Genomic DNA, 14,332 nt, shown 5'->3' with positions numbered 1-14,332 from the left:
ACCTGGGCTCCTCTCAAGATTCTGTACTTAATCACATCTGCAAAGTCCCTTTTACCCAGGAAGGTAACGCATTCCCAGGTTCCGGGGATTAGGATGTGGACCATAGTTCAGCCGACAGGAGTTTGGCAAACAGTTCTGGCGACCTACTCCGTGCTGGGGGCTGGTGGGACAAAAATGCAGGCACGCCTCTAGGGACCTACTCAGGGCTGGGCGGCAGGAAGTCCAGGGGAGGTGGCTGTGAAGTCCCCCAAGGCGGGGTATAGGGAGGCTGCCGTAGGTGCGGCCACGGTCATTCTCTGCAGAAGGAGCCATGCAGACAAAGGTACAGGGACGAGAAAGGAGTGGTTTGTGGGATAAACAGGATGATTTCCGGGTGCAGCTGGTTGATGCCAGAAAGGGCAGAAGTGAGGGTGCCCAGAACACACAGCAGGGTTTCTGCCTGAGGGCAAAGAGGAGTCTTGGTAGAGGAGGGACTTGGCGAGGGAGAGACCGGATCTCAGGGCTGAAGTGGGACCCGGGAAGCCGGAAGCAGGAAAACAGTGGTCCTAGCAACTGACAAGGAGAATGTTCGCAAAAGCAGGCAAGAAAGGAAAGGTGTAGATGAGAGAGACGCTTGAGGACGCGGGAGGTGAGGGAGGGGCCGGCGGAGGACCCCATCCGAGGGCTAACTTATTTCACCACCAAACTGTCAGGCCATCTCTGTGCCCTCTCCCCACCTCGCCCCAGTTCGCAGCGAGAAGGCCACGGAACGCTGCTGCTTTTTAAGTATGTCATACCGTAGAAGATTAAAAATAGTTGAAAAGGGATATAAATATTGCAAAGGCTCCTGCCTACTTGGAGGGCCCCCAGGAGGGGGAAGCAGGAGTGGGGCATGACGTCATCGGATCCCCAGTGTCTTCCAGTTAGACCCCCCAGTTCTGCAGGAGGTGGTTGACACCAGAATGACTCCAGGGATTCTGCAAAATTCCCCAAATCCTCCCTGGCTTTTCGTGGTCCTTGGAGCTTTGGACCATCACCTCCAAGAAGCAGTGGATCCCGGTGCTCAGGAAGGTCAAGGGGAATGCAGCTGCATGGGTCCTCTGGGACCCACTCCCCTGCACTGGCCCCCCCCAACCCTGGCTGCAATCTCACCAAAGAGGCCCCTGCCAAACCCCTACCATACTCCCCTACCCCCTGGTTCCACACTGCCTGCCTTTGGGATTACAGATTTTTCCAGGCCACCACCCTTAAGGCTGGACCATGCCTCCCCTCCCCCCATATTCCTGGCAGCACACACCTTGGCATCCTCAGTCCTAAAATGCTCATCTTAGCCTCATGATGCCCGTGTCCTCTGGGTACTAGGGACTCCCAGAGTGTCCCATCCATCCCTCCATCCCAGCTCCCAGCATTTGCGGGAGGACTCAATAACTATTATTTGAACAAATGGCCAGCCTTCCAGTGGGGAAGTCCATTTCTAAAGCGGGTGCAGAACCCACTCCAGGCATGCATCAGCCCTCTGCAAAGAAGGCTGGGCTGTTACACATGCAGCAGCCATTCACAAACATCTCCTACTTGTCAGGTGCCCCGAGTCTGGGTCTAGAACAAGGTCCCTGCCACCCCACAGGAAGCTCTCTGGATTCCCACATTCCAAATGGGCCAGAGAGTAAATATTTTTGGTTTTGTGGATCTCCTCTGTCACAACTACTCAATTGCCATTGTAAGTGCAAAAAGCAGCCCTGGATAATATGCAATCAAATGGGCATGGCTGTGTTCCAATAAAACTTTATTCCCCAAAACAGGTAGCCGGTTGGATCAGCCTTCAGACCGTAGTTCACCAATCCCTGCTCTGATAGGAAAAAAAATTAATGAAAGCAAAGCAGACAGACTAGTGAGGGGAAAGAACTGTGAAAGACTCTTTAAAGCCACACTTGTGATGTTTGATGCCGCCGCTAATTCCTTCTGTGGCTGACACAATCCACCACTGTTTTTAAAAAGAAGAGGTGCAGGGAGGGGGTGGAGGAAATAAGAAAAGGTTGCTATGGGAACCGGGAGTTTACTTTTAATGGTTCAACCACTAAAAAGAGAATTACTTTCTTTTTCTCTCTTCCCCTCTGAAGCGGAGCAGGCGTGACCTCTGGCTTGTGGGGCAGGACTCTGCCCGTGCCTCAGCTGTTCCAGGCAAAAATTAAATGCCAGAGTGTTCCCCGGGTCCGAGAGGGAGGTTAATGTAATCTTGGCCTCTTGGGCAAAGGGCTGTTTCCCCAGAGCACTGGATCTGCTCAGAAGCCTCACCTCACCCTGCGGGACTGCTCTGATGGAGTCAAGGTCAACCACGACCGTGGCCACTAACAAGGGATTCAGGGAGAAACCTCTTCCGGGGTCTGCCCTCTGGATGGAGGGCTTCCCTCTCACAGCTGACAAACCCTTTCGGCGGCGGGCTTCTGTTTTACCTGGTCTCGAACGTTCCTCAGTACAAATGTGCATGTGCAGGACGTGCCCCCCTCCGCCCAGTTTGCCAGGACCGTGGGCAGGTCCCTAAACCTCCCCGAGGGCACCTTCAACTCTGCCCAGCTAGTTCAGAGTAGGTATCCCAGGCCTTTCCTGGGCTCTTCATAGAAACACATAATTCATCAGCCAAGCATAAACCAAGAAGGTACATCATTTACCCACATGTACTTTAACAACAGAGCTCATGAACTGCGACCCTTTCTACACGGAACCCGTAGTGGGAGTGAGTCTCCTGCACCTGGCAGTGAAAAGAATTCAGGAACGCAGCCAGCTGTGCTCAGCGGTGCCCAGAGCTGCACGACGGCCACCCACCCACGTGTTCCAGGGGCTGGGAGGACAATGGCTTTATGTGGGCATCTCTGTCCAGGTCCCACCCTCCTTACACCCACTTCGGCGGTGGGTGGGCCATGTGAGCCCCTGAGAGTCCAGCCCTCTCCTTCTGCAGATGTGAAAACTGAGGCACAGGGAGGCGAAGAGATTTCCCAGGATCCCACAGCAAGTGAGCAGCAAAGCCAGGACCCAGACCCAGGCCTTCAGCGGCCCTGTCCTGACTGTGTCTTCCCCAGCTGCTCAAATGCTCCACCTGGAAAGGCTGCTCGAGAAGAATCCACACCCGGAGGGAGGGATGCAGCCAGGGCTGGAACACAGCCCTTTGTGGGCAAAATCCAGAGTTAACTCAAAGCCAGTGACTTGACTCCAGCTGGGGGGCCGAAAGCAACGTCCTACATGATGACTCATCCTTTAGAACCAAGCACACAGCCCCGGTGCTGGGCCCTAATGGGCAACAAGTTCTTGGAGGATGGTGAAACCTCTGATTTTGATTTTCTTTGTTTTTTTTTTTAACATCTTTATTGGAGTATAATTGCTTTACAGTGGTGTGTTAGTTTCAGCTTTATAACAAAGTGAATCAGTTATACATAGACATATATCCCCATATCTCCTCCCTCTTGCGTCTCCCTCCCTCCCACCCTCCCTATCCCACCCCTCTAGGTGGTCACAAAGCACCGAGCTGATCTCCCTGTGCTATGCGGCTGCTTCCCACTAGCTATCTATTTTACGTTTGGTGAGAAAACCATAATTCAAAAAGAGTCATGTACCAAAATGTTCATTGCAGCACTATTTACAATAGCCAGGACATGGAAGCAACCTAAGTGTCCATCATCGGATGAATGGATAAAGAAGATGTGGCACATATATACAATGGAATATTAGTCAGCCATAAAAAGAAACGAAATTGAGCTATTTGTAGTGAGGTGGATGGACCTAGAGTCTGTCATACAGAGTGAAGTCAGAAAGAGAAAGACGAATACCGTATTCTTTGGTTTTTATACAGAAACCTCCAGCAGCTTGCTGTGCCCTCCAAGAGCTGAGGGAGACAGAAGCAGGAAAGGTCCCCTCTCGGCTCCTTGGCTCCTGTGGGTCTTGGATAACTTTGACCAGGCGACATCCCTAATCCCATGGCTGTCTGCACAGGAGGTCTAGAGGCTTGGAGATAAGAACCTAAGGAATGGGAGGGGAGGGTACTGGGTGCGGGGAGTGGGAGGGGAGGCTGGTGTGGCATCTCGAACCAGACCCCAGAGGGCCTCACCCGTCAGGCAAAGGGGCCTGGACTTGACCCAGTAAACCAGTGCAGCCTGACCTTTCTTACATCCCGGCATTTGTGGACAATGATGCTGTCAGTCCTGGGGTGGACAGGAGCTGCCCTAGGCCCAGAGGTTGGCCCTGGAGACCCGCTGAAGGCATTAGCAGGGACATGTGTTGGTGGTTGGGTGGTGGGTGGCTTGAAGGAGGTGACACAAGGCCCGGAGCCATCAAGAGGTCATTGCGGAGACTGGGCAGGAGTGAGGAGGGCCTGGGCCGGTGGAAGGAAAGGAGGAAGTGGGTAATAAGGCAAGCAAGTGCCCATCTTGAGCACGCAGGCACAGTCCCGCCCCTGAGCCTGCCTTCAGGAGATCCCAGCCACTTTCCTGCCTGCCGGGCTGTGCAGCACAGAACTCATGCAGTCAAGTTTCTGCTCTGCCCTCAAGGTCTGGTTCCAAGGCCCCCACTCTGAGAGGCCCTCCCAGCTCCCAGACCTGAGGCTACCAGCTCCTTCACCCTTGCAGCCTTTGCCCAGGATTTACAGAGCCAGTGCGATGGGAAGTGCGCCTTAGTCTGACCCAGGTTCAAAGCCCAGCTCCACTTACAAGCCCACGACCCTGGGCAAGTCATTCTACCTCTCCACTTCTGACACAGCCTTAAAGGCTTGCAGAAGCATTAAAACACAGCAATTCGCGCCGTGCCTGGCACACAGGCTGCTGGAAGTCGGGTTAACTATTACTACCTCTGTTTGGCAGTCAGTTCCAAGTGCCCTGAGTCACAGTTTCTGTCTGCTAACCCTGGGTGGTACTGCTTCCCAAGAAATTCTGACTGAGGGAGGCACTAAGGCAGAGGGGAAGGGCTGATGCTCAGGGAGCTCCAGCCAGCGGGGCTCAGCTGGCCGTGCTGGACACCCCTACCTAGCTGGCTGCCCCAGAGATGCAGTGGGAAAGCCTCACATCTGCCCAGCCTAATCTAACTCCGTCCACCTCCAACTCTGGCCAAGTCGCTCCGGAACAATGAGGTCAAAGTTCACAGCATCAGACCCAACAGGCACCAGAGCAACAGGAGACGGTCCCGAACTGAACGGACGTCTGTGCTGCCAGAAGCAGAAAATTCCAACCCCGGTCTGGCCGGGTGCCGTGATGCCTTCATGCTCCTTCAAGGCAGGGACAAGAACCAACTCTGCATTTCCTGGTGTCTGCACGATGCTAGATGCTTGGCACATGTTTGCTAAACTCAGCAGAAAAGGACTATGGATCTTGGCGGGGGGGGGGGCGCGGGTGGAGGCTCCCTACAGAAACGAGAGCATCTTCCAAACACTGGCTTGACACCTGCCTTGGACCAAGAGGCAGGGGACCTCGGAACTGGTGGAGCATTCAGCTGGACCCTCAGGCCAAGTCAAAGAGGGAGAGGGGGCAGCCAGGCAGCCTTGTCATCGGAAAGGCACCGGAGCCCCTGCTGCCCACAGCCCGGCTGAGAACTAAGGCACAGACCTGAAGTGCCGCCTCCAACCTCAGCTCTACCCCATGAGGCTCCAAGGAAGTGGGGGCCACCAGGTGGCAGCTGCCCACATCCTGCAATTCCACGTTCTCCCTTCTGAAAAGGTCAACAGCTGGGCCGCCCCCGTTTCCTTGCGAAGGACCCTGTGAGAGTGGCACAGGCAGCTTCGCCCAGATGGACATCATGCTCCCTGCCAGGGAGTCCTTCATTTACAGACACTTTTCTGAGCCATCGAAGTGAGCACATCAAGAGGACTTCACGTGCCCATGTGTCAGGTACAGTGAGTTGTCACAGCCCGCCTGGGAGAGGCCACGCTTTCTGCCCTGCTCCCCCCGACCTGGGGGATGGTCTGGTGACATCACAGTCATATTTTGCATGGATTCCACAATTCCACAGGGCCATAGACAAAAGCCTGATGGAGGCTGGGGATCCGCCTCAGTCCCTATGATGGCAGATTTGTGAAATTCCCCTGTACCCAGCGTCCCATCACCACGACAACTGCTTCTACCTGTGCTCGCGAAAGAAGCACAGAGTTTGAAAAACAACCCTTCTGCCTGGACTCATGACTACCACCCATGCTGAGTTCAGATGAACAAGGCCCCCGCCCATGGCCCATATGTCACCCAGACACGTCCAGGGCCGGCCAACACCCACCAGCTGGTTTAGGCAGACGTTCTAAGCATGGCGAGGGCCGCCTTCTGGACCCAGCCCTTTGGCTGGACTTCCTGAGCACCACAGAGACAAGGAGAGAAAATGGTTGTTTAGCATCCTTAAGAGACGGGGATGCCAAGGGAAAGATGGAGAGAGACAAGACAGATTCCTGGCCCACTGCCTCTCCCAGCCTCTCCTCAGCGACACTGGGCAGCAACTCCACAGCGCCTGCCAGGACTGACAGCTCCATCCACTGAGGACAGCCCCCAGCTGCAAACAACCCAAACGCCCCTCACCGAAGAACAGATCAACAAACTGTGGTACATCCATATGATGGAAGAGTCCTCGGCGAAAACAAGGAACTATGGACAGCCTGGATCTAGGGCTGGGAGCGAGACTGACACAGAGGCTGGGCACTAGGGGCCGTGAGCAGGTAATGAAAGTGTTCCCCAACGGCATTGTCGGGATGTTTGCACAACCCTGCAGAGTTACTAAAAAGCATTGAATTATAAACTTAAAGCAGGTTGAATTTTACAATATGTAAAACTGCCTCAGTAGTTTTATAAAAACTCTCTTAAAAAAGGAACTACTGATACAAGCAAGAAAATGGATGAATCGCACCAACATAATGTGGAGCAAAAACGGGCCGTTTTGCAGTGGTTGGGAGTCCGCCTGCCGATGCAGGGGACGCGGGTTCGTGCCCCGGTCCGGGAGGATCCCACATACCGCGGAGCGGCTGGGCCCGTGAGCCATGGCCGCTGAGCCTGCGCATCCGGAGCCTGTTGCTCCGCAACGGGAGAGGCCACAACAGTGAGAGGCCCGCGTACCGCAAAAAAAAAAAAAAAAAAAAAAAAAAGGCCATTTCAAAAGAGTATATATACTGTGCTATTCAATTTTATAAGAAGTTCTAGAGGCAAAACTACAGCAATAAAGATAAAAGTAGTAGCTGCTTTGTTGGAGGAGGGGAGTGGGAAGGGAGACAAAGCATCCATCCAGGGTGCTAGAAAACTTCTACATCTTGATCTAGGCAGTGGTTAAACAGGTGTATCCATACATAAAAATGTGTTGGGCTTGTACTTGAGATTAATGCATATTTTAGATACATGCACATAATCATTAATATACATAAAGTTAAAAGTTTATTTTTTAAAATGGCAAAGCCCATTGATGCTCAAATTGCAATTGGCAATTGCCTAAAAGTGAGGACAGTTCACTGGGAGCTGAGAGAGAGGAGCCCACTCAGTGAACTCCTACCCAACCCTCAAGACCCATTTCAAACTGTCCCCATTGAGTGAAGCCTTCTCTCACTGTTCCAGGTGTAACTAGCTGCTCATATTGTTGAACATCCCTTCACAAAAGTCGATCTCCTTTCTACCGAGAGTTGAGGAGTGCAGGAAGTTGTTGCACCAAGAATTGGTTCGTATGTGCTTAATAAACACCCACTGATTGCCTAAGACACACACACACACACACACAACCTGACAGCCCAAACCAGATGCCATCTCAGCAAAAGATACTAACACCCACCCCCAAAATAGGATGTCAGTTCTCAGGCAACAGGACCCAGACGTGAGGCTTAGCGAAAAAGATCATTTTCAGCATCTCCAGCTCAATCCTCCTTACTTTACACAAATCACTGAAGAAAAAATCAGGGGAGCCCAGAGCAAACTCAAGTTTCCAGTGTCCAGTGCACTAGGTTCCCCTCCTCCCCACGGCAGGTCAACTCTGCCTGCACTGTCCTTGCCCAACCTAGGGGTGGAGCAGGCCATGTGGGCTCCCAGGAAACATTTTATCAGGCGTAATGTTTAAACTTGACTGCCTAGTCACCCCGCAAGACTGCACCCTGACCGCTGGGGCTCTCTGCCCTCCAGCAGTAAAGGCAGGGCACCTGCTTGGGATGAGAGGGGGGACCCACGGCCCCACCCCCTCTCTGTCCAGGCCTCCCAGCTCTCTCTGAGCCGCCCCCTGACCTTGCAATCTCTAGAAACCCAAGCCCGTAGAGGAAGCTGCTAAACTTCCCTGTCCAGGTCTGTGTGGGTGAAGAGAGGCGGAAGGTGGAACTCTGTCCAGTTCTGCAAAGTCCACATATGAAAAGAAAGAGGCTGGAAGTACACCTCCATGAAAAGCGGCTTTCTTCGTGTGTGGGGTGTGTGTGTGTGTGTGCATGGGTTATGGGGTGATTGTTGGTGACTTTTTTCCTTTAAATATGTTTGTGCTAAGTTTCCACAATGAACAAACTCCTCTGGAAGATAAATTCACGTCGTCTGTGGCGGGAGACCCCCCCCCCCTCCACCAGCCCTTGTCAGACCTGCCGGCTCCCAAGCGTCTCTTTCACCTTGTCCCAAGGCAGACACAGGTCCCAGCGTCGCGCGCCGGCGGGCCGGCCTCTCGCCCTTACCCCCCGCTCCCACCCCTGGCAGGGTGACCCCCGGGCCGGGGGAGGGGCAGCTCCCCGAACAAAGAGGCCGCCTGACCCCACCGACCCGCGCCTCTGACCTCCTTCTCCCCCGTCCACCCCGAGGCGCCGCACCCCATTCAGTTCCCCTAGCCCCGGAGGTACTTAAGAACTGTGTGAACTCACACACACACACACACACACACACACGCACACACGCAATCTCACCTTCTCCTCCCCTCCCTGACCTGGGCCGCGCGCGCGCACACACACACACACGCGCACACACACACACACACGCACGCACACACGCCATCTCACTTTCTCCTCCCCTCCCTGACCTGGGCCGCCGCCCCCAAGGCCCAAGTACAAACTTCTCCAAACTCGCAGCTGCGGCTGGCGGGGGTGGGAATCGTGACGCCCCCGCCCCCCGCAAGCAAATGGGATGCTTCCCCCCGACACACACACACACACACACACACACGTGTGCCTCCCCACCCCCTGGGCCACTGTTCATTTGGCCGGGGAGGCAATGCCGGGGTTTGGGGGAGGGTGTCTCGACCCCCTTCCCCTCCGTAAGTGACAGGACCGGGTCAGGACGGGGCAGGGGGCAGCGCCGGTCTGAGCTTCCTCGGTGGGGGTGGGGGGAGCCGCTCCCAGGGCTCCCGGGCTCCCCCGCTCCGCGACCCTCTCCGGGAGGCTGGGCGCGTTACCTTGCAGGTTCTGGACTCGGATGTCGCTGATCTGTCCGATGAGCTCCTCGCGCTGGAACCAGTCCCATTCGTGCGCAGCCATGAAGCGCGGGCAGCAGGGCCGGGGCGCCGGGGCCGGGCGCGGGCGGCGGGCGCGGAGAGCCGGGCGGGCGGGCGTGCAAGAGGCACGCACCCGGCGAGGGCGCCGCGGAGCCGGAGGAGCGCGGGCGCGGGCGGGGCGCGGGCGGGGCGGGCGCGCGGACGAGCCGCCCCCGCCGCGGGCGGGCGGCGGGCAGCGGACGGGAGCGGGGCGCCTGGCTCGCGCTCACTCCCGCATCCGGGGGCGGGGGCCCCGGGGTGCGAGGGGGAGGGGCGGGGAGGGAGGCTGGACTCCGGCTGGTTTCTTTCTTCTTTTTTTTTTTTTTCCGGGGTGTTTGTTGCTTGGAATATTTGGTTGCAGACGGGTTGGTAATGAGGCGCGGGGTCCCCGCCCTCTGATTGTGATGTCTCAGTGGGCGGTGGGCCGGGTGACGCAACCCGGGGTGAGCCCGCGGGTCCCGGTACCCAGGGGGGCCCACTCCCTCCCACCCTTACTCCCAGCGCCTCCCCCACCCCAGCCGGGTCCCAGATAGGAACCTGACACCCACACTCTTCTACCCCAGGTCCTCTGCCCCCGCAAAATTGGGGGAGGCAGCCCCCTGCGGAGGGGGGTCCCCCAAGCCGTGCCTATCGCCCCAAGGACACCTACCGTCATCGGGAGGGGCTGGGTAGGGGGCCAGCGAGTGTGGAGATGATGTTGTGGGAGGTTCGCTCGTTTGTCTCCAGATTGGGGACTCGAGGAGAGAAAGACTTCTTTCCTGGGTCTGGATATTGGGAACCTTTTCCCCGGGGATCCAGTCCAGAGATGACCCCAGATTCTGGGGAGGAGGGAGAAGCAGCCGACACCCCGGGAGCTAGGGTACCCCATGGAGTCCAGGGCCCCTGAATCTCCAAGTGACCCTCTCTGGGGCTTTACTGAAAGTGAAAAATGAGTATGGGCCTTTCCGGTGGGGTGTGTGTGTGTGTGTGTTTCTTCACTGTTTCTTTTGAGTCTTGAGAGTTCCAGGATCTTCTCTTATTTGGTGCTCACAACTCATACCTTAGGCAGAGCTCTTTATTGGTTTTTAAAACACAGAAAAAAGGAGACTTTGGAGTTCTGGAATTTGCCGACGGCTGAAGAATGAGCTAGGGACTTGAGGTCCCAGCCCCCAGCTCAGTACTCTGACCCTTTCCAGAAAACAAATACCGACACACACACGCAGAAAGAGAGAAGAGAGAATGGCTTATATATGAGATATTCCAGGAGAGAAAAAACGGGTAGGGCTCAGTGAGCATTTATATATATGGGCCGTGCTCATCGTTGCCATATTTATGGTACTGAAGTACTAGAAACCCAGATAGCCTACTTCCTAATTAACAAGTAACTAGGGAGCCCCCGCTGATAGACAGACCCTGTGCCTTTGAGGTAGGGCCCTAAGCTGAAGATGTCTTACCTTAGGCAAATTCCTGGGAACAGCGGACTGCCAACAAAGAAACCAGACAACTGCAAACAGAAGTGAGTTCAAGAAAAAAATCCTCTTGGGATAAGTCATTGGGATGGGGACCTTGGAGCTGAGCCTGAAGGATGAAGGGAACCACCGCTGTGACAGCAGTTTGGGCAGGGGGTCCGTGGAGACATCCCCATGGCACAGCCAGGGACGTGGCTGCCCGCGTGCACTGCGTCTCCCGTGGGGGGCGTTGATCCAGAGGGCGAACGGGAATCTACTGTCAGGGTGCGGAGCTCTAGCTTGCTTTTTTCTTTCTCCTTGTTCTCCATTTGCCAAGTTTCCCGCCATGAGCACATATTTTTACAATCAGACAGAAAACCAATAAGTTCTCTTTTAACCTCTGGAGGCCCTTTGCAGGAGTTCCCAGCCTGCCCCAGCTCACCTCATCTGCGGGTCTGGGAGCACAGTGGAGGCCCCGTGTTGCCAATGGGGACCCACGGGTGTCCAAACACATGCCCCCAGGCTGAGGCTGGTGCTACCTTCTCCCCGATTTGATTTAAAAGTGCATGGTCATTTCACACTCCAGGGGGCAGGGTCTGCTTCTGTGTCTGCAGAGTAGGGTACTAGAAGCCAAACCTTACCTAATTGTGCCCCATCGGCTAGCCATCTCCTGTTTTTACACTTCAATTTATTTCACATAATTGTTATGGGCTGAAGTTGGAAGGAAAGTCGTTTTCTTTTCCAAGTAAAGAGCCAAGAGAATCAGCCTTCCTTGACATTAAGATCTCAGGGAATAGAAGGCTTTAAACACGCGGTGTGGATGTTAGCTGCAGGGATGGGCCATTTTTCATCGTACAACGATGTCTGTTCCTGTGAATGAAATGCTGCATCTTTGGGGAACGTGCCATAGGTGGCAACAACCCCCTGGCAGGGAGGGGCCACGGTCACCATGGATGGAGCACCAACTGTGTACCGGATGTTGGATCACCAGCCCAAAGAACGTCTCTTTGCATCAAAATGGAAAGAATTTTAGGTGGTTTTTAAAGTGGGATGGGAGCCTGCGTCAGCCCTGAGCATGAGGCTGGCCTCTACAAGGTACTTGAATAGTCATTGAACCAATGTGTCCATATCACCCCTCTACCCTTCAGTGTCTTTGGACTCTGGTCCTCCCCAACTGGTCCCTGTGCCACCTCTTTGTCCGTCAATCCTGGTTTTACACTTTTTGATCAAGTACTGCAGGTCATGGCCACACCCGGTCACCTCCAGGCTTCTACTCAGTCCGCTGCCTCTGAAATGCCCTTTCCCTTTCCTGTTCCCTGCCCTTTACCTTTATCTGGATTACTCTTGTATAATATGTTTACTTGATGGTTACCGCCCTCTCATGAACTGTGAACTACTTGAGACCAAGAGCTGTGTCTCTTAATTTCTCTAGTTGAGCACTTAGCGCAGTGCCTGGCACAGAGGCAGGTCTCAATATTGAGTGAATGGATGAATACATGACTAATTATTGACCTGAACTCAGAAAGCCGGGACCAAATGACGAACAGTTGACCCCCTCCTCCATGTCCTGGGCCCAAGCAAACTTCTGGGGAGGTGATCAAAAAATGTTTGCATATTGGTAATGGGCAAAACCCATGCTGCTGGGCACCGGGCAAGGACCACATTGTGAAATGTCCCTTCCTTCCTCAGGCCTGTGCAGCCTCCCTCCCGGGTCTGGAGTTCTGGCTGGGAGAGAGGGCCGTGTGACTTGCAAGGGGGATTCGGTTATTTGCCCTCTTGCATGAATTAACAGTACTACTTTTCTTTTGCACTTTTATTTTGGAGAAGGAAAAGTAGTCTGCCTGAAGGCTTGGCTTCCCGGGAGTTTCCAGAAACAGATTTTCTAGAAATTGCCCAATTCTGCTAGAATCCTTGTCATTGTTTAAAACTGACTCCTGCCAAGGGAAAGGAAAAGAATTGCGGAGAATCCCTGGTCTGAACCTCAGAGATCATCAAACCCAACATCCCTGCCCACGTAAGGACTTTGCAACATCTGGCGCAGTGATCTTCCTGTCTCTGCAAGTGGAGACTGATGACTTCACGCAGATCATCTGGACAGATGGTTTACATCACCACACCCACAAGCCCACTGGGAAAGAAGACAAACAACAAAGATAATCCTGGTGGACCCTCCCAACCACTTCCAGGGGAGGAGTGTGATGGGGACATCCTATAGTGGGAAGCTGTTTTCTCTGGTCACTGTCATGGCCCCGTTTGTGTGGACAGCCCTTTAGGGTTTGGACAGTCCTTTCTCAACCAGAGCGAATCTGGTCTTCACAGTGACCTCGTTAAGCCAGCTAGGCAGGGATCATTTTTAGATGAGGCTTAAAACTGCTTAGTAACCTGTCCAAAATCAGAGTAAGGCTTAAAACTGCTTAGTAACCTGTCCAAAATCACAGAGTAAGGCTTAAAACTGCTTAGTAACCTGTCCAAAATCACAGAGTAAGGCAAGACCAGACTTTGTCCCTAGCCCTCACTGCCCCAAACACCTATGCCTTGTCATGTTTATATAACATTGTAAAAATCATAGCTCCGTTAAAGTCATAGCACTCATCAGCACAGGGAAACTGTTAGGAGTTTCATATTAAGTCCAGTTAAGAGGTTGTGATGCATCCTAGCTAGATAAACCAATAATCATCCTTCAAATAGACCAAGATCATCTTCTGGGCAGGGTATCTGCATTATGATGTCATGAGGCTGCATTGTAAGGTAAAGACCATCCTCCCGCCCCCCATCCCGCCTCATTTATTCATTTAACAAACATTGGTTGAATGCCCACCTGTGGCCTGGCCCTGCATGAGGATCCAACAGAGGACAAGACTGAGAATCTGCCTGTGAGGAGATGTCCCAGCACAGGAGTTTGGACTTTGTTGTAAGGGCAGAGAGGAGCCTTTGCAGGATGAAAACGGGTCACATTGTCCCTTGAGTTGCAGTGTGGGAAGGGATCAGAGCTCGGGAGACCCTGTTGGTCTCAGTGGCACAGGTGCCAGACGGTGGTAGTCCACACCAGAGCAGCTGCTGTGGAGATGGATTCTCAGGATATTCAGAGAGTGGAACTGACAGTACCTGGTGGCTGGCTAAGGGATTTTGTGGCACCTGTTCTTGTACTTGTGCATGCCTCTTAAGCCCATTTTACTGCAAATTTCTCAAGAATGCTGTGCAAACAGGGCTGCCTAATTCGTCACTGTCTTACCAGAGCCCAGTACCATGCTGGGCACATAGTAGGTGCTCAATAAAACTTAGTTGCATGTATGAATAAATAAATTGTATTTAACTTCACCAAACCGTAACTCTAAAAACTCTTTGAGCCCTGGGCTCCTCAAGAGTCAGGGTCTCCTCTATGCCTTAGGAATGCCAAGTGTCTGTCCATCTGCTCGTTTTTTCCTGCTAAAATTTCCCCATTGATTGCTACCCACTTCCAGGAATACTGCGGGAAATGATGCCAAGGCTGGTAGTAGAGA

At 53.8% G+C, this 14,332-nt stretch overlaps 1 protein-coding gene across 1 annotated transcript in view; it reads right to left on the bottom strand.

The window, feature by feature from the left end:
* CLMN (calmin) overlaps positions 1–9,409 on the bottom strand; it is a 117,691-nt gene extending 108,282 nt beyond the window's left edge. Inside the window, exon 1 of the mRNA XM_060097909.1 lies at positions 9,328–9,409. Within this exon, the coding sequence (XP_059953892.1) occupies positions 9,328–9,409 (82 nt within the window). The remainder of the gene's footprint in view (positions 1–9,327) is intronic.
* Positions 9,410–14,332: the final 4,923 nt, after the last annotated feature.

This window comes from Mesoplodon densirostris, chromosome 4 (assembly GCF_025265405.1).
Source record: "Mesoplodon densirostris isolate mMesDen1 chromosome 4, mMesDen1 primary haplotype, whole genome shotgun sequence".
Lineage (NCBI taxonomy): Eukaryota > Metazoa > Chordata > Mammalia > Artiodactyla > Ziphiidae > Mesoplodon > Mesoplodon densirostris.
The sequence above is the reverse complement of the archived record's forward strand: the minus strand, read 5'-3'. Positions and strand labels throughout refer to the sequence as shown.